Below are 16,917 nucleotides of genomic sequence, written 5' to 3'. Positions count from 1 at the left end.
GAATGGCAAAAGTGGCGTCATTTGTCCTTGGAAGAATGACGTTGTGGATATCTGAAATGACAATTGTGGTTAGGAAGAATGTCAACGTGGATATCTGAAATGTTCTTAATGAAGAGGAAGAATTGAATTACAGATATCTGCAATATATATCAAGTCTAGCTATTAAATGTTAAAACGGCTTGCCATATGCGCAGGTAATAAATTCACAGATTTTTATTTTTGTTTACAGATATATACCTCGCGTGTATGACGTCATGTTTCCAGTGATAACACGCCCTCTGGTGGACGGTGTCTGTACGCGCGCTGCTCCTCCTCCCCTCTCTGATCAACAACCAGCCTGGTGATATCATATGCTGGCTAAACCTCCACACAGAAGCAAAATGGCCGATAGTAAACTAACCGATCATACAGCGTCTGAGAGTTATCAAGGGGTTATGCATGTTTTGTTTACAGCTTGAGAACTACAGTCGCTCAAAAAGGATACTCGCCTTTCCTCATTTTTTCTACGATTAACATTTCGCCTTTCGGTGATGTCATTTCTTATTCAATTTAGCCTTGAAAGCCTCGAAGAACTAGCTCGCTAGGCTAGCTACCTTGCTAGCCTGCTAGCGGTAGGTCTGCAAGAATTTTTGCACAGAAGCACTTTATGTCCTATGTGATTCCCGAGGTGAGTACTCAACATTAACGTTATGCGCTTTGGTAGCTTTCATAATGTCTGTGCTGGTTAGTAATGTTAGTTATTTCCGCCTTCCACCAACAACATTTGGGTTTCTCAGTTTTAGAAGAGCTTCGCTTGTTACGCGTTGCAATGGTGAAGAAACGTCACTGAAGTTCGTCGTTGTATTTGGCCCTGTCGACCGTTACTACTGATAAACCAGCTTGCTAGCAGTCCGTTCACTGACTTGTCAGTAGTGTTTTTAGCTAACTGTAAAGTTAATAATTAAAACATGAAATTATGTAAACGCATAATTTCGAAAATAAGAAGTATATCGTTAGCTAATATGACGTGCAGTAGTCTCTGCAGTCAACTGCGTAGAGGTTAGATTCGTCGAGCGGAGCGACAGAGGCACCTTGCTCTGGGTCAGCCTACTGCCGCGAGCCCCCGGCTCTTCAGGTCAAGGCATAGTGCTCACCAGCTGCCTAAAAGTCGACTAGCATTAGCTAATTGCTCTTCTGGTGGTCCCTAGTAGCTGCACAGCTAACTTATTTCTTACTGGCCTGTTATTTACATGTTGGTTGCTCCTAATGCAGCTGCAAACATCTGCCTTGTACGGGTATATTACACAAAGTGATTGTCAAAGTTGATATCAGCTGGTGTATTTATATAGGATCCAGTGAAGTAAGTTGTTCAGTTAGCTTATATTAGCGCTGTGTGACATGGTGCTCATTACGTGCAGCTTAGCTAACAAACATTGGGCCCAGTCGTATTTACAGCTCTCTGGTAACTGAGATCCATTTACTTTTCCACATATAACCGGTTTTTCCTCAGCTCCCTGTAGTATGTTTTGCTTTCCCCAAAAATGGGGCTCACGTGACTTGTGTATTCATATTGCATAGTTTTACTATTGGCCGTGTGAGGCCAATGAGAGCGTGTTCTTCATAACATCAGTCAGATCCCGTCATTTACTCACATTAAAGCTAGTAGCCTGTGGCTCTTGCTACCATTACAGTCTATACTGTAATGCAAAAGACCTTGATTTTTCCAGAAATATTGGAGTTTGAAGTCACTCGTTTTTTGGCTGCTGCCTGTGTTGTCTGTTGGTCGGAATTGCTATCGCTTGCTGGTTAATGAATTATGCAGAGAGAAGCTAGGCTACCAAGGGCTGTTGTCAAGCTGTCTGCCTCTAGTTAACATTACAGTCCTTACAACATTGACCGTGTAGGAGAATATTTGCCAGTGATCTGATGAAGTGCATAGTATTAATCTTGAGTGAACGTTTAAATGTTTGTGTGGCAAAGGTATGCTCTTGTGAGCATTAAGTTACTTTCAGAATGGCTTGTGGTGTAATATAAATAATTGAATGTGTACATTTCTCTTCACAGACAGGAGAATCAGGAAAGGGAACAGTAGTTCATGGAAGACAAGAAAAAAAAGAAAGAAGATAAAAAGAAAAGGGAAACCTCTCAGAAGGTAAAAATTCACAGCTGACTTGGCCTTTATATTTTGCAGAGAATTTGTGCTTCCATGTCATTACCACTTACTTATCACCAGGATTGTTTTTATTGAATTGCAGCTGACATGTGTCAAAATGAATTTGCCATTTTCACAATTTTAGGCAACTGACATTTTAGAGCTTTGGTTAAGAATTTTGTCATGTTTGGAAATTGTAAATTTAATATTCAATGTCATATTTTTTATGTTCACGTGAACAGTGCCTTGCTAGTATATTTCTCAGTTGCAGTAGCAAGACTAAAGCCTAGTAAGATTATACTTGTAGGTCTACATGAATATATAGGTATAGGTAGTGATCTCAAAACAAACAGCTTTTTTGCCGTTTCTTTAAAAAAAAAAAAATCTTCTGCCTTATATCTGACTCACTTATTCTTTCTATTTTAGGTGCCAGAACAGAAAATCAAAGGTATGGGGTTTTTTTTGGGTCATCATTCATTATTCCATATGATAATGTCAGTGATCTGACTTCTATGTTTTGTTGTAAAAATGCTTTAATCAGCAGTACCTTGTTCTTATAATGACTAATGTTTTGTGATGACCCAGTGAATGATTGCATAGAGTTATGCACATGTGTGCTCACACTTTGGACACTTTAAAAGTTTTCTTAAACTTTTTCATACTGTTAAATATAGAGTAGCTTAACATACCTGCTGAGTAACATACCCACACTGTCTCTCTCTTTCTATCGTGCTGAAGTCTACCAGTGATTCACACCCTTCATTATTTGTGTATTTCAGTGCCAGAATCAGCCAAGCCCTCCTGTCCCCAGCCACTCGCCACCCCAGGCTCACTCTCCCCCAGCCCTGGCCCTGTTGCCCCCTCATCCCCCAGTCCTGGTGCAGCCGGGGTTTCTGCACAAGTTCCTCCTGGTGGCGGGAACAATGCAAAGCAGCGGACTGCTGTGGCCAACGGACAGCCCTCCTCCTCCCCCTCTGGAAGCCAGACCTCCCAGCAGCAGCGATACATGTCCAGAGAGGTTCCACCGAGATTTCGCTGCCAGCAGGACCATAAAGTGCTACTGAAGAGGGGCCAGCCACCGCTGTCCTCCATGCTGCTGGGGGGAGGAGGAGGGGAAGGGGGTACAGGAGGGGTTGGAGGAGGCAGTGGCTGGGTAGCCACCCCACCTCTTTCCTCACAGGGATCAGATAACCCCAATGCAAACACAGCTGGAGGCACAGGTGGGTTGATATCTCAGAACAAAAAAGCACTGAGTGCCACATGCCACCAAAAGTAGTGACTTTTTTTCTCAAAGTAGCAACTGTCCAGGAACTTGCTTTTGTTTAGAAACACCACTGTGCACATTACAGTGTATCGAACAGCCATGTAAATAATTTTACATCGACATACATACAATCCATCAGTTGACTTTATGATTTATAAAATCACGTAAATTGTAGTTTTACATGACAACAACGATGCACCTTCTCTGTACTGACTAGTAATCTGTAGTAATGGGACTACCACTTGGTACAGTCTGCAAGTCAGTAATGCCTAAATTGTCAATGAAATTAATGGTGTCGTTTTTGTCCATATAGATTCCAACATGGGTTCATCCTCCGCTTCACCCCTCAACTCCTCCTCATCGTCATTATGTGTCGCTGCTCTGTCGTCTTCTTCTACTACTACTTCAACTTATGCAAATTCCACATGGGGGGCAGGCTCTGGCAGCTCGTCCTCTTCTCAGGGCTGCGAGAAGGTGATTGTGGATGGAACTGACCTGGGGGATTGGCCTAGCATCCTAGGCGGGGCCAAATTGAGTTCTGACGGGGCTGGAGGAGGGATGCAGGAGCAAGATTGCCCCGGTAACAACAACAACAACAGTAGTGCCTCATGGAGTGAGAGAAACATCCAGCAGAAGGGAGGAGCAGTAGGAGGAGGAGCAGGGAACATGGACAATCCTTCCTCACCTCGTTCTTCTCCTCTTTCCTCCTCTTCCTCGCTTAATGAATGTGTTCAGTCAAGTGGTGGTGTGTGGGGCTCTTCCACCTCCTCTCAGGTGGAGTCTGGGCTAGGATCTGCAGCATTTTACAATTCCAAAGTCTCCCATCTTCTTCCTGGGCCTCAGGAGAGCTCTGTGGGTGGCAGCAGTAGTGTCCCTGGTGCCAATTTCAACCCCAACGTAAACCCCTCTGCCTGGCCTGCCCTGGTGCAGGGTGGGACATCAACTTCGGCTAGCGACAGCCTTCCACTACACTCACCCATTACTTCAGCTTCCTCGTTCTCTGCCAGCACCACCGTCATCACCACTCACTCTCTTTCATCTGTGAATCAAACTGGTCTCCATCAGCAGCACACTGAGACAGCTGTGGGAGCCAGAAGTGGAGAACAGCAGCAGCACTTAGGAAACCTAGGGCCGGAGTTGGGTTCAGGCGGGGGAGCACGAGGAGCAGGACCAAATCAAGAAGGTGGCGATGAGAGAGACTGTGGGGTTGCTAGTGTTGAAGGAGAAGGGAGTGGTAATCTTTCTGGCTCTTCGTCTTCCTCCTCTGCTGCCTCTTCTTCTTGGAGATCCATGCCTCCGGTGTCCTCTGACCTCAGTGCAGGTGCCTCACAGGCAGATGGATGGGGTGGAGGAGGGACTGGAGCTCAGGGGCAGGAAGGGAATGTGTGGGGCTTTGGTAGCCAGGGTGACAAGGCAGAGTGGGGTCGAGGAAATGATGGTGGCTCAAATACCCCAGTGGTATCTCAGGGAGCGTGGGAAGAAGGTAGTTCAGAAACAGAGTGGGGTGGCACAGTGGGAGGTGTAAGTTCGAGTAACTTAGCAATAGGAAGTGGAGGAGATGGGAGCAGCAACAGCAGCAGTAGTGGAGGCAGTGTAGGTATTGGTGGCAGTGTTTTGCAGGACTCTGCCTCACCAAATTTTGCATCTATGACAAAAGCTTGGGACAATCAGAAAGGGATGGAAAGTGGGGATGGAGCAGTTGGGGAGTGGGGTGGAGGAGGGCAGGGTGGAGGCACTGGAGGTGGAGGACCCTCATCCTCTAGTGGAGGAGGGTCCATAGCTGGAAGTGGTGGAGGTGGGAGTGATAGCGGACATAAGCAGGAGCAAGTCTCATCTGTACAAGAACCCCAACAGACCTCCAATGCTGAAGTGGCCTTACTCAGCATGCTCAATCGATCTGACCTGGACCCCAGGGTTCTGTCCAACACGGGCTGGGGGCAGACCCAGATTCGACAGAATGTGGCTTGGGACCTGGACACCACAAGAAGAGTAGGTAACAGAAATGAAAGAAGTACTTCATCTTCCTCTGCATTCTCATCAGCAACCATGAACACTACCACTAGTCGCGGTCCTGGGTACCCGTCTAACACCAGTTCAATAAATAATGATCTGTCTGCTGGCAGTCACACGACCAGCCTGAACTCTGGCCCTGCTACAGTGAGAGATGGCTGGGATGGTGGTGCTACACAGTCCACCTGTGGTTCTCACACGCCTGGTAGCACTATAAGGAAGCCAGGAACACCAGAAGAAAATATGGAGGGAAACCAGGGGAAGGCAGCTGGAGGCTGGGGTGATCTCCCACCTGAAAACCAGGGCAAAGGATGGGGGACTGAAGAACAAAAATGGGGTGATCGCAGAGGTGGAGGAGGGAAATGGAGAGACTTTGGAGAACAGGGTAGTGGGTGGGCAGATGGTCCAGAGGATAAAGGGACAGTGGGATGGAAGGGGTCTGGAAGAGGGGAGTCAGGTAGTTGGAGAGGACAGAGTGGAGGGGGAGGAGACTGGGGACAGAGAGACTCTATACCTGGAGGTGGGTGTGGAGATGGGCGAGGCAGAGGTGGAAGCAAATCTGATGACGGATCATCCTGGGGTAATTTGGAAGAAGGGGGATCTCAGCGAGGAGGATGGGGAGGGGGAGATGTGGGTGGAGGCAAATCCCACCAGGACTGGGGGAGTGCCAAGCCCCACACAACAGCAGCACAGATACCAAACAGCCAAGTGGCGCCAATGAAAGCCCCAAATCAACAGCAGCACCAATCACAGGGCCAGCAGCCACAAGGAGGTCCCATGCAAGGAGGGTGGAACAGCCGGTCCAATGTTGGAGGTGGAGGTCCACCATCCAAGAATCAGAACCAAAGTTCGGGCTGGACCTCCGGCCCGATACCCCAAATCTCTGGGGGTGGGGGTGACTCCCTGGAGCCCAGTGGCTGGGAAGAACCCTCCCCTCAGTCCATCAGTCGCAAAATGGAAATTGATGATGGCACTTCAGCCTGGGGAGACCCAACCCGCTACAAGAGCAAGAATGTGAATTTATGGGAGAAAAACAGTCCTACATCCGGGCAAAGCCACGGTCAGCAAGCCCCACCACCACCCATGCAGCAACAACCACCTAGAAGGCAGCAGGGGATGCAGCACAGCAGGGACACAAACCCTGGCAATGCTGCAGTTGGTAAGCAGAAGTTGTACCATTACAAATAAGTATGCATTTGGCAAGCCACGACCAAAGTAGATTTAGCATCAGCATTTGAAGTGTTCTTAAAGTACTGCAAATTTCTTTATTCTGCCACCAGTTCATATAATTTAAAGTTTTGTATGTCCTTGATACCAAATATGAGGAACACCTGCAGCAGAGGACTGCAATACAGTATTTTCTAATGTCAGCCTTGTTGACGCCTCATTGAATTTAAAAGCTCTTGTCATCAGAATCACACATTTAACTTGCTTTTTCTCTTTGGCACATTTTAAAGAGTAGTTCTATTTCTTTAATCTCCAGGTCCAGATATGTGGGGAGGAGGTGCACAATCTGTGGATAATGGTACGGCTGCTTGGGGCCAGGTGTCAGATGCAGCGACAGGTTGGGGTGATTCGGATGAACCCAGCAAAGCTTCTGGCTGGGGGAACCCTTCACCCAACCCTGGTAAACCTGGTAAGTATAGACAAAAAAAGAAATAATTCAAAATATTGCAATATCTGAGTTGTTGATGCTTACTATCAATTTGAGGCATTATGCTGAGTCTCAAATCAAACAACATTACATGTCTCTCAATTTGAATGGCATTTTTCAAACCACGAGGTCCAAACAGTGGAAATCTAGAGAACAACATTATCATAACCATCTGCTTTGATTTTGCTGTAGTCACCAAGTCAATGGAAAGCTGGGGCGGGAAGGGAGAGGGCTCTGTTGCGGCCTCCCGTCACCCCAGCTGGGATGAGGAAGATGATGGTGGTGGAGGGGTCTGGAACAGCACTGGCTCCCAGGGAAGCAGCTCTTCCTTCAACTCTGGAGGCTGGGGTCAGACTCATGGAGGAAAGAGAGGCACCATCAAGGTAGGGAAAAGAAGGTTCAAGGACACACAAACACATTTTGCTGGATTAAGACAAAGCAGTTTTTATTTTGATATTTTTCCTCAATATTGACAGTCCTTTGCACTTTTTTTATTTCCTTTTTTTTGACTGAATAATGTTTGAATTTCTTTCCTAAAGAGTGGAGGAGGGGACAGCTGGATGAACCCAGTGTCACGCCAGTTTTCAAACATGGGTCTTCTAGTAAGATGTTAATTCACTAAAAAAATCATCTCTATTTCTAGCTAATGGAAACAGCAGTTGTAATGTGTTATTGATTGTTTACCTTAATGTCTGTCATATTGCTGTTTTTTTTCTCTAAAAGTACTTAATTAAAACTCTTAATCAAAATGGTTTGTCTCACATATTGATAATGATATTATGATGGCTGGATTATCAGTGAGGCCACTAAATGTCTTTGTTGTTTCTTAGGGTGATGACCCAAGTGTTGACAAAAAGATGGAAGGAGAGAAGAGAGGAATAACTGACTATAACGGAGAGATGCGGAGGGGAGGAAGAGGTGGAGGAGGTTACCGTATGCCTAGTTCCAAAGACATGGGTCCTGTTGACATGGGGCCCTATGGTGAAAAGGTATGTTTATTTTGCTGAATAGTAAGTCACTTTACAGACCTTCCATTTTCAGTTAGTTAGCGATCATTTTGTATTATTATTAAGTTATTAAAATCATTATATAAAAAAATAATAAAGTTTCAGTTGTGCTAACTAACTGAAAAAATGGCTATGATATGAGAAAACTTCACCACAGATACATTGTTATTGTTGTATGGTTTCCGTTGTACTCCAGATGGGTGCCCATGGAGTGTTTGTCGGCAGTGGCGGAGGGATGCCTCAGCCTCGAGGGATGCACCAGCCTGGCATGCATCCAATGAACCCCTCCCAAGGGTTACGTGCTCAAGTGCCTCATCAGTTCCTGTCTGCTCAGGTTTGTTGTCTTCTGTCTCTGATGTTATTAGTTATGATGAATGTTGTATTCATCATAACTAATAACTTGGTTGACTTCACACAAACAAAAGTTTTGATTAGTTGTATGATTTTCAGTACTAATTGAATATTGCCCATAATGCTGACACTTGTCATGTCGTAAATAGTTGGGGTCAATGTGATATGCAGTAAATCCATAGTAATATGTTATTCCAAATTGTTTGTAGGGCCTGCTAGCTGTTGAGTGTAATTATTCATTGCCTGATCACCTTGTGGTCTGGCAATAAGTAACACAGCAGTGGCTTTTAGGCTAGAGGGTAGCTTTTAAGAGGCCATTAACACAATGTTTAGACACATTTCTCATATTACTCCATCAAGTGTTTGTATCAACAGCCATACATAAAGAAATTGCTGTGACATGCAGGTGCCGGGTCCTATGCTGAAGCAGATGCCCTCTCCTGGTGGCAGTGTGGGTGGAGTGGTTGGAGGAGTAGGAGGCGTGAGTGGCGTTGGAAGTGTCGGAGGGGTCAGTGGTGTTGGTGGAGGAGTGTTCCCTCCTCAGATTTCCCCACAGCAGCTAGCAATGCTCAGCAACATTTACCCCCACATGCAGCAGTTCCATCTGGTACGTGACTAAATGTTAAATTGTTGATTGAAGGATTGATTTATCGCATTGAAATAAATATTTCATCGTTGTCTGTTTTATACAACAGTCTGCCTTTGTGTCACTCTGTATTGGAATGTCTTAAAATACATGCTGAATTGTAATAAATCCAACCCCTAGCAACATACTCACAGCGTCTGAATGTGAGCACTAGCTTATGTATTCTTTGTTTACCTCCATCTCTGACCATTTCTGCCCACACACCCACAGGCTTGTCAGCTCCTGCTACAACAGCAGCAGCAGCAGCAACAGCAGCAGCAGCTTCTGCAGAACCAGAGGAAGTTCCCTCAGCCTCAGCCTCTCAGGCAGCAGCCAGACCCACAGCAGGTGAGCATGATCGTGTTCTGTATCTTACCATGCAATGTCCTCCGGACTTCAACCGTTGCTATTGTATGTCTCTGGTACAAAAACACCCAATTACGCTACAGACAATACTAAATGGGACGTGGTCAGAACAAGACTGTATGATCCAAATATTTAAACCTCATCTACTCCACTAATGTGACTGCAATTTACCCCTCAATCACATTTTACAACCTGTAAAACCAAATGTTGGTAATGAAGGTGTTAATTCACCAAGACAATTTGTGACCATTCACTATACTTTGCAGTTATTCTGATTTGTTTTCTTGTATGTTGTCCTTCTCAGCTGGCAAGAATTATGGCTATTCTACAGCAGCAGAGACAGCATCAGCAGGGTGGAGTTGGAGGAGCAGCAGCAGGAGGAGGGAGCTCCAAACTGTCCCCCTCTCACCTGGGAGGAGGCCTATCCAAACAGCCCATGGTAGACCCCCTTCCACATCCTGGAATGGGGGGACCCTTATCAGACCTTCATGCCAAAACGCAAGGGATGTACTCGGGTGAGTCCAACAGGCAAAATGTTTGTGGGTTAGACTCCATTGGTTAATGCCGTCACCTGTATAGGTAGCTATAAATAAAACTAGTTTTGAAGTTTTATGTTTATTGTATTGGTGTTTGTTAGGCTGCCAAAATAGCATTGTAGAATCCTGTCTTGGGGTACATGAAATACATCAACAGAGACTGACATTTAGGATCAAGTGTGCCCTTTGGTAATAGCATACACCCCTGCCTACCTGCAATATTAGAGTATCCTGTCTGTATCTGTCTGTTTGTCTGGGTGAGCCAATAAGAACCATCCAGTTATATCTGTCTAATTTGTGTAAACACAGACGCGTTTCCTTTGTAAGCATTGTTGCTATAACAACGATCCTCCATTTTAAGCAGCCCCTAGCCTTTAGTGCTTAGTGCAGTCCTAGTGATACTGAACACAAACTCTGGGGGGAAAGTACTCGTACCAGCTCAGTCAGAGGCTGTATTGAACTGAACATTAGTAGACTGTAATATGCCCATGAATGTTTTTTCTGCTTGTCAGGGCTTGCCCCTGGTGGTAACCTGTCGGGACTGGAGCTCAGTCCCATGATGGGAGGGATGAAGGACACAGGAGGACAACAATCCCGCTTCAAATGGATGATGGAGGGACACTCCCCAGCTCCATCTCCCCCTGACACAACCCTTCACAAGAATGGTAGGTTAACAGATGGTTCAAAACATGATTTTTGCAAAGGCAAAAGTCACACTTTGGGAACGCACACCTCCCAGACGGTTGTCAATCTGGTCTTAACTGCTCTGGTAATCACCTTCATTCACAATATATCTAAATGAACCACTGTGAATCAAAATGATTTGAGACATATTCATGTAAATCTCTTTGGCCCAATTTCTCTTTTGTGTGCTGTTCCCAAGGCCCTTTACCCAGTGCTATAAAGGTGAGAGGAGGATCCCCTTACTCCCAGTATGAAATGCTGGGTGGTGATGGTTTGGGGATTCCCCCTCAAGGCTCTGCAGACAACTGGCATCGGACCCCTGGGAGTAAAATGGGGAACAAACCTGCCACATCCAGCTGGCCTCCAGGTGAGTGTGTCTTTCTCTGCTACATGTAACTAAAGGGCGAAGCTGTTGTGCTGTTTTCATTGAAGTACTTTACCTAAAGCAAAGAAGAACAAACTAATTACATAATGTACAAAGGTTAGGTTAAAGATAAGAGGATTCTTAGTCAACAAATCCACAACAATAAACACAGCCACAACCACAGGATTTTGTTTTCTTTCTTTTGGTGTTTGATTTAAAAATAGCAATTGCAATATAGCATGTCATTTCAATTAATCAATAAGTTTTATGTTCTCTTATGACAGAGTTCCAGCCCGGTGTGCCCTGGAAGGGAATCCAAAGTAGTGGGGACCCAGAGTCTGACCCCTACATGACCCCTGGTAGTGTTCTTGGCTCCCCAGGACCCCCGAGCCTCAACGACTCTGACCACCAGTTACTGCGAGACAACATAGGTATTTGACTGAATGTGCCAAATATTTTGATGAGCATAGCTGTTGGTTTTAGCAGGATTGCTGTCCTCCTGTGTCCTTCATCCTTCCCATCATGGGACTGAGCTCCAGTCCAGACAGGTTACCTTTAGGGCCAAGCCCTGACGAGCAGAAAATAACAAACATTCAGGAGAACATTACATTCTACTAATGTTTCAGTTTGGTCAGACAAAAGCAAAGAATAGATTACTGGGGCTTACTATTGTAATGGCATCAGTCACTTTTGACCAGCAAGAGCATGAAGCTTAGAGTCTGAATGAAATATTATTTTAAAATATTACCACCTACAGATTAGATATTACTCTAATCTATTACGTGGCTTAAGGTTGTTAATAGAGCGTATTAAGTTGAGTTCCCCTTGAAAAGCTCTTTCCTTTGAGGATTAGGGCTGAGCAATAAATCTATTCACTATTAACTGTTGAATTTTATATGGTGAATTCTGTTGTCTGAATTATTACTACTTCTCCCAAACAACTTGAAATGCAAATGAAATTTAATGAAAATTAAATTTCCAGTTTGGCTTTTCATTACTATCCAGTGTGATGATCATCATCAACTGATTTAACTCAATCCAGATTCCACAACTAGACATAAGGCTAAACTTGCTTAGTAACAATTCCAAAGCTATTTTTAGCATACTGTTGCCTTTTTGCTGGATCAAGCATAATGTCTTTCACTCACTGACTGACTCCCCATTGTTAAACACACATGCTCGAAGTGAGGCATGTTGCGGATGGAAGTGCAAGTTTTATTTTTTTTTTTCTTCTAAATCACGTACCCTAAATTTTGGAAATACTTGCTCCAGTGCCATTTATTGATAGAAAGTCTAAGGGCAAAGCTTTGACAAACTGTCACAGGCTCTATCTGCAGCCCAGCTGTACTAAGGCTGCCTTGTCTTGTTTATCACAGGATGTGTTGCTTTCAGATAACCTTTTAATCTTTTGTAGGGCCAAACCCCTCTCTCAACACCTCGCTGCCTTCACCTGGTGCCTGGCCCTACAGTGCCTCAGACAGCCCCCTCAGCAATGCACACAGCACAGGTATATGTTTTGGTTTGTTCAACTTTTATATATTCTTTATTTCCTTTTTAGATTTTTGCATCTGCTTCATTTTACTGACTCAGTCATGTGCTTTTTGATTTCTTTGCTTCTGTTACTATAATTGTTTTTGCTCTGTATTTTACTGGTGTACAAGTTGTGCCTTTTCTACAAAGATGCCAAAGGAGCGAGCTGTACTGTGTCCACTCCCATTTCTGTGGTCTGTTTGTCAAAACTCATTTTTCCCCTCTTTCTCCCACCTCCCCATTTCCTCTTCAGGAAAGTACTCGGAGTACAAGCCCAGCTGGCCCCCAGAGCCCATCGGACAAAACAAGTTGTGGAAGACCAATCGCAACAGCTCTCAGCTGCCACGCCCTCCTCCTGGCTTAACCAATCAGAAGCAGGCCTCGCCATCCCCATGGGGTAGCGGAGGCCCACGGTTGGCCCGGAGCTGGGGAGGGGGCGGGATTAATCAAGAGTCAAGATTTGGGCCAGGTGCTGTTTACAGGGAAAATATTTAAATATGTGTAAATTTCAACCATGTCAACTTATCTAACTTAACTGTATACCATATAGAGGCAGATCTTGTTGTGTCTTCTTACTACAGTATCATGAAACCTAGTATCATGAAACCTTCAGCATAATCTTTGTATTTGTCATCAACTATGACATCCCTGCTAATTGTGTTCTTGTGTTGTCTTCTTTCCTGTTTGTCTCTTCCCTGCTTTTCTGTTTTCCTTGTTCTTTATAGGCTCAGCTTGGAGCGATGGTGTTGCCTCGAGAGGCAGCTGCTGGTTGCTGCTGAGCAACCTGACCCCTCAGGTAAGGAGTAGGGAAGAAGAGGGAGGGACAGGTTGAGAGAGATGGAAGTAAATTATAAACTAAATGGACAATTATCAAGGACTTTGTAGAAAAAGTGAATATTAACAATGTCACCACCGGTAAATCTGTTGTCTATACACTGAGATAATGCAGAAGGGGGAAGAAAAGATGTAATGGAAGTATGCTGTGCAAGCAACATAGTATTTAAAATTTTCTTACCAGCCTTCATCACAGAAGAATTTATCATGGCTATAAAGTAAAACAGCTGCCCAGACAGATTGGTCAGGGTTTGAATTCAAAGCATTAAATCGCTGTGCTCATTCATCTGTATTCCCCTTCAGTCCGTCTTATGCAAATTAGATGGAATGATGCATGACCCAGCTCTAATTGGATTGTGAAGTTGGATGAGCCATTTAATCAATTAGGGTTTGCACAAATGACACTTGCATGACACTACTCTGGGAAAACCATAGAACTGAAAATGTTTAATTATAAGTCTAGACAAAGTTTTTATTTCAGTAATATATATTTTTTTTTTTACAATTATCCATTTGGCTTTACTCACTGCTCATGTTCACAGGCTTGCACAACATGTATATCTTACTGTAACTGTGACAGAATTTGAGAATGATAAAGCCACAGTGTATAGTTTCACTCCGCCCCTATTATTGATGACTATTCAAGATTGCGGACAATTACTGTAGCTATGCCACATCACACATACACAATCTTTTACACTTAACCTTTATTCTTCTTTCCCTGTAGATTGATGGCTCCACGCTGAGAACTATCTGCATGCAGCATGGCCCCCTGCTGACCTTCCACCTCGGCCTGACCCAGGGCAGTGCTCTGATTCGCTACAGCAGCCGGCAGGAAGCAGCCAAGGCCCAGGGTGCACTGCACATGTAGGTTAACCTGTAACCTCACTAACACAAAAATACATGAACATGAACATGCTCCTGTTGATCTAAAGAGCCTTCTCTTGTAACTCCCTCTCAGGTGTGTTCTGGGCAACACCACAATCCTGGCGGAGTTTGTGAGTGAGGAAGAAGTTGCTCGCTATTTTGCACATTCCCAGGCCGGAGGGGCAGAGGGGGTTAGCTCAGGAGGGGCATCGGCTGGTGGGACACAGGGTTCATCTGGAACAGGCACAGCAGTGGCCAGCAGTGGAGGCAGCTCCCCGGGGAGTGAGCGGGCAGCAGCGGGCACAAATTCAGGTGGAAACGGAAATGGTGGTGGTGGTGGAGGAGAAAGTGGATCAGCGGTTCTAGGTACTGTGAGGTCCTCTGGCTCTGCCTGGCAGAGTCTCGATGGTACAGGCAGTTCTTCAGAAACCTCCTCAGCCCAAGGACCCGGGCTGGGGATATTTTCCCAATGGAGCACCAATGGGGCAGGGGAGGGAGGAGGTGTTGGGGGAGTTGAGTCTGGGAGGTCTGGGCTCTGGGGGGGCATGACTGCAGGATACCCCAGCAGCAGCCTGTGGGGGGCACCGCAAATGGAGGAAAGGCACCAAATGGACAGCCCTGCCGCATTGTTGCCTGGCGACCTGCTGGGGGGAGGAGCTGATTCCATCTGATGAGCCCCCTCCATTTGTAAGTGTAGGTTTGGACACACTGATACAGCATACACTGGGATACATATGTACTTACTATAGCACACACACACACAAACGCATTTACATTGTATGCATATTAATGTGCAGACACATAAAGCAGAAATGTGAGACATGCTTACACACATTCTCGTGGCCAGACTTAAGCTATTATATAAACAAATGCAGGGACTGTTAGATGTGTATACAGCCTTTTTCCACAGATGAAGATTTCAACTGCTTAGACTTGAAACCTGAAAAAGAATGAAAAGTCAGTTGGTCTGAAAGACTTGACTGGATTGCAATGTGCTTAGTACAGATTTACATACACATGCACACACCAAATACAGACAAGCCTTCAGACAGATGGGCACTGTAAACAGCATTACCTTCATCGTATATGAGAACTTAAAACTACTACATGATGTTAGGTTAAAGTGCAGTTTGTATTCACGTCCCCTTAAAAGCGGAGACCGAATCCAAACACATGCAAACAGCTCTGATTGAAAACAGAACTGTATCTTACTGTGTATGTTAAGTTTGTTTTTTTCAGTTTGTTTGTATGTATGGTTTTAATTTTTTGAACAGTGAAAATATTGAAAAATGTCATTGTTCTGTTTTCAAAATGCTGACCTCCTACTGTTGTATCTCACGCACTCTTTCTCTGTTATTCTCTCTTGAACATGTTTGTTACTGTTGCAGTGATAAATGTTAAATTGCTGGCAGTTTGAGGCTATGTTGCATTTCTCCATGTGCTGATACTGTGCGCAGTATCATACACACTATATGGACATGAGTATGAGTGAGACTGAGACCAAGTAAGTGGATTAAACCACCACAGTTGTTGTGCGTGTGTGAATGTGAGGACAATGTGTGTGTGCATGTTACTGCCTGTCATAATGTGGGCAAGGCTGCTTATTATACAGAAGGTCTATACAAAAATGTTTTGAGTGCATTCGGTATACTGCTGACTGTGTGTTAAGAAATATTGGCACTAATGCTTTTTTTTTTCTCATTTGAAGTTTTTTTTTTTTTTTTAGCAGACTTGTCTTTTTTATTGTCCGACCTGCAATAATAAAAAAGAACATTTTAATGACACAAAGAGCTGAAGGCATATGCGTTGAGAAAATGGACATGCCAAATCTTATCAAACTGTGTGGAGTGGGCGGGAGGGGTGGGACGGGTTGTTTACAGATGCAGAGTAAGAGTTACCGTACGTTTTTAATGTTCTGTTGTTGTGTATTCGTTTTAAATTAAGACAGGCTTTAACACTCCTGTTCAGTGTTTTCGTTATGAGATTTTACAAAGGAAAAATTTATTTAAACAAATGAGAACAAGATTAATAAAGATGAAAGTATTGGCTTCTAAATGTGTCCTTGTGGTCATTTTTGTCATTTTGTGTGTGACTTTAGGTTTCTGGACATTGGAAAGGGTTTTGTCTTGGGTATCTTCTATGTTTAACCAGTACTAGTTTGAAACTGCCCCGTATGCTATAATGCATATGTGAACACTAAGCACCGCATAGTGTGTTGACAATGAAAAACCATGCTTTGTGCATGTTACAGTGATGAGAATGACAAAGAAGTTGTATCAAGGGAAAGGCGCATGGGCTGTTCATAGACAAGGCCACAGAAAAATAAGCCAGCATATCCATCTGTCATCCTCTCATTACGTCCACAAACCAATCCTATTTAACACCCACGTCATCCTACAGTAAGCCACTGCTTACTGTATGAAATTATTAACCTTCTCTGATGCAGTTATGGGGTTTCATTGTGTTAAGTTTACATACTGTTACTCTTTTTTTTTCCATAGTTTTAAACCCGGGTTTAAAGGATTTTTGAACAACAGGACCATTCACAAACGTGTGCTGATAACCAGGCTGAGCACACAGCTGCAATTTGTAGAGTGATGGAAAAGTGAGATTTAACATCATCTAGAAGATGCTTGGTATGTACTAGCTGATAGATAAACTTAATTGATCACAGGAAAAATACAATTATGATGA

General features: G+C 44.3%; 1 protein-coding gene across 1 annotated transcript; it reads left to right on the top strand.

Annotated features, from left to right (window-relative positions):
* The first annotated feature begins 562 nt into the window (after positions 1 to 562).
* On the top strand, positions 563 to 16,278 carry LOC139300141 (trinucleotide repeat-containing gene 6B protein-like). Its single transcript, XM_070923140.1, has 21 exons — positions 563 to 667; positions 2,044 to 2,131; positions 2,558 to 2,579; positions 2,911 to 3,351; positions 3,709 to 6,564; positions 6,889 to 7,041; positions 7,252 to 7,442; positions 7,599 to 7,661; positions 7,890 to 8,048; positions 8,263 to 8,400; positions 8,824 to 9,024; positions 9,274 to 9,390; positions 9,713 to 9,923; positions 10,457 to 10,609; positions 10,828 to 10,995; positions 11,277 to 11,423; positions 12,407 to 12,499; positions 12,776 to 12,991; positions 13,248 to 13,318; positions 14,084 to 14,223; positions 14,318 to 16,278. Exons 2-21 carry the CDS (start codon positions 2,075 to 2,077, stop codon positions 14,892 to 14,894), a joined length of 6,174 nt encoding a protein of 2,057 aa, XP_070779241.1. The 5' UTR covers positions 563 to 667; positions 2,044 to 2,074; the 3' UTR covers positions 14,895 to 16,278.
* The last annotated feature ends 639 nt before the right edge of the window (positions 16,279 to 16,917 follow it).

Source organism: Enoplosus armatus, chromosome 17, assembly GCF_043641665.1.
Source record: "Enoplosus armatus isolate fEnoArm2 chromosome 17, fEnoArm2.hap1, whole genome shotgun sequence".
NCBI classification, from domain to species: Eukaryota; Metazoa; Chordata; class Actinopteri; order Centrarchiformes; family Enoplosidae; genus Enoplosus; species Enoplosus armatus.
This window is presented reverse-complemented; position numbering and strand designations above follow the sequence as displayed.

What these genes read in the sequence shown, in the direction of transcription:
- LOC139300141 (XM_070923140.1), top strand. Translation starts at nt 2,075, where the DNA reads ATGGAAGACAAGAAAAAAAAGAAAGAAGATAAAAAGAAAAGGGAAACC. An exon ending in CCCTGGCAATGCTGCAGTTG is followed by an intron (nt 6,565 to 6,888) that starts GTAAGCAGAAGT and finishes TTTAATCTCCAG; the next exon opens with GTCCAGATATGTGGGGAGGA. An exon ending in TTTCAAACATGGGTCTTCTA is followed by an intron (nt 7,662 to 7,889) that starts GTAAGATGTTAA and finishes GTTGTTTCTTAG; the next exon opens with GGTGATGACCCAAGTGTTGA.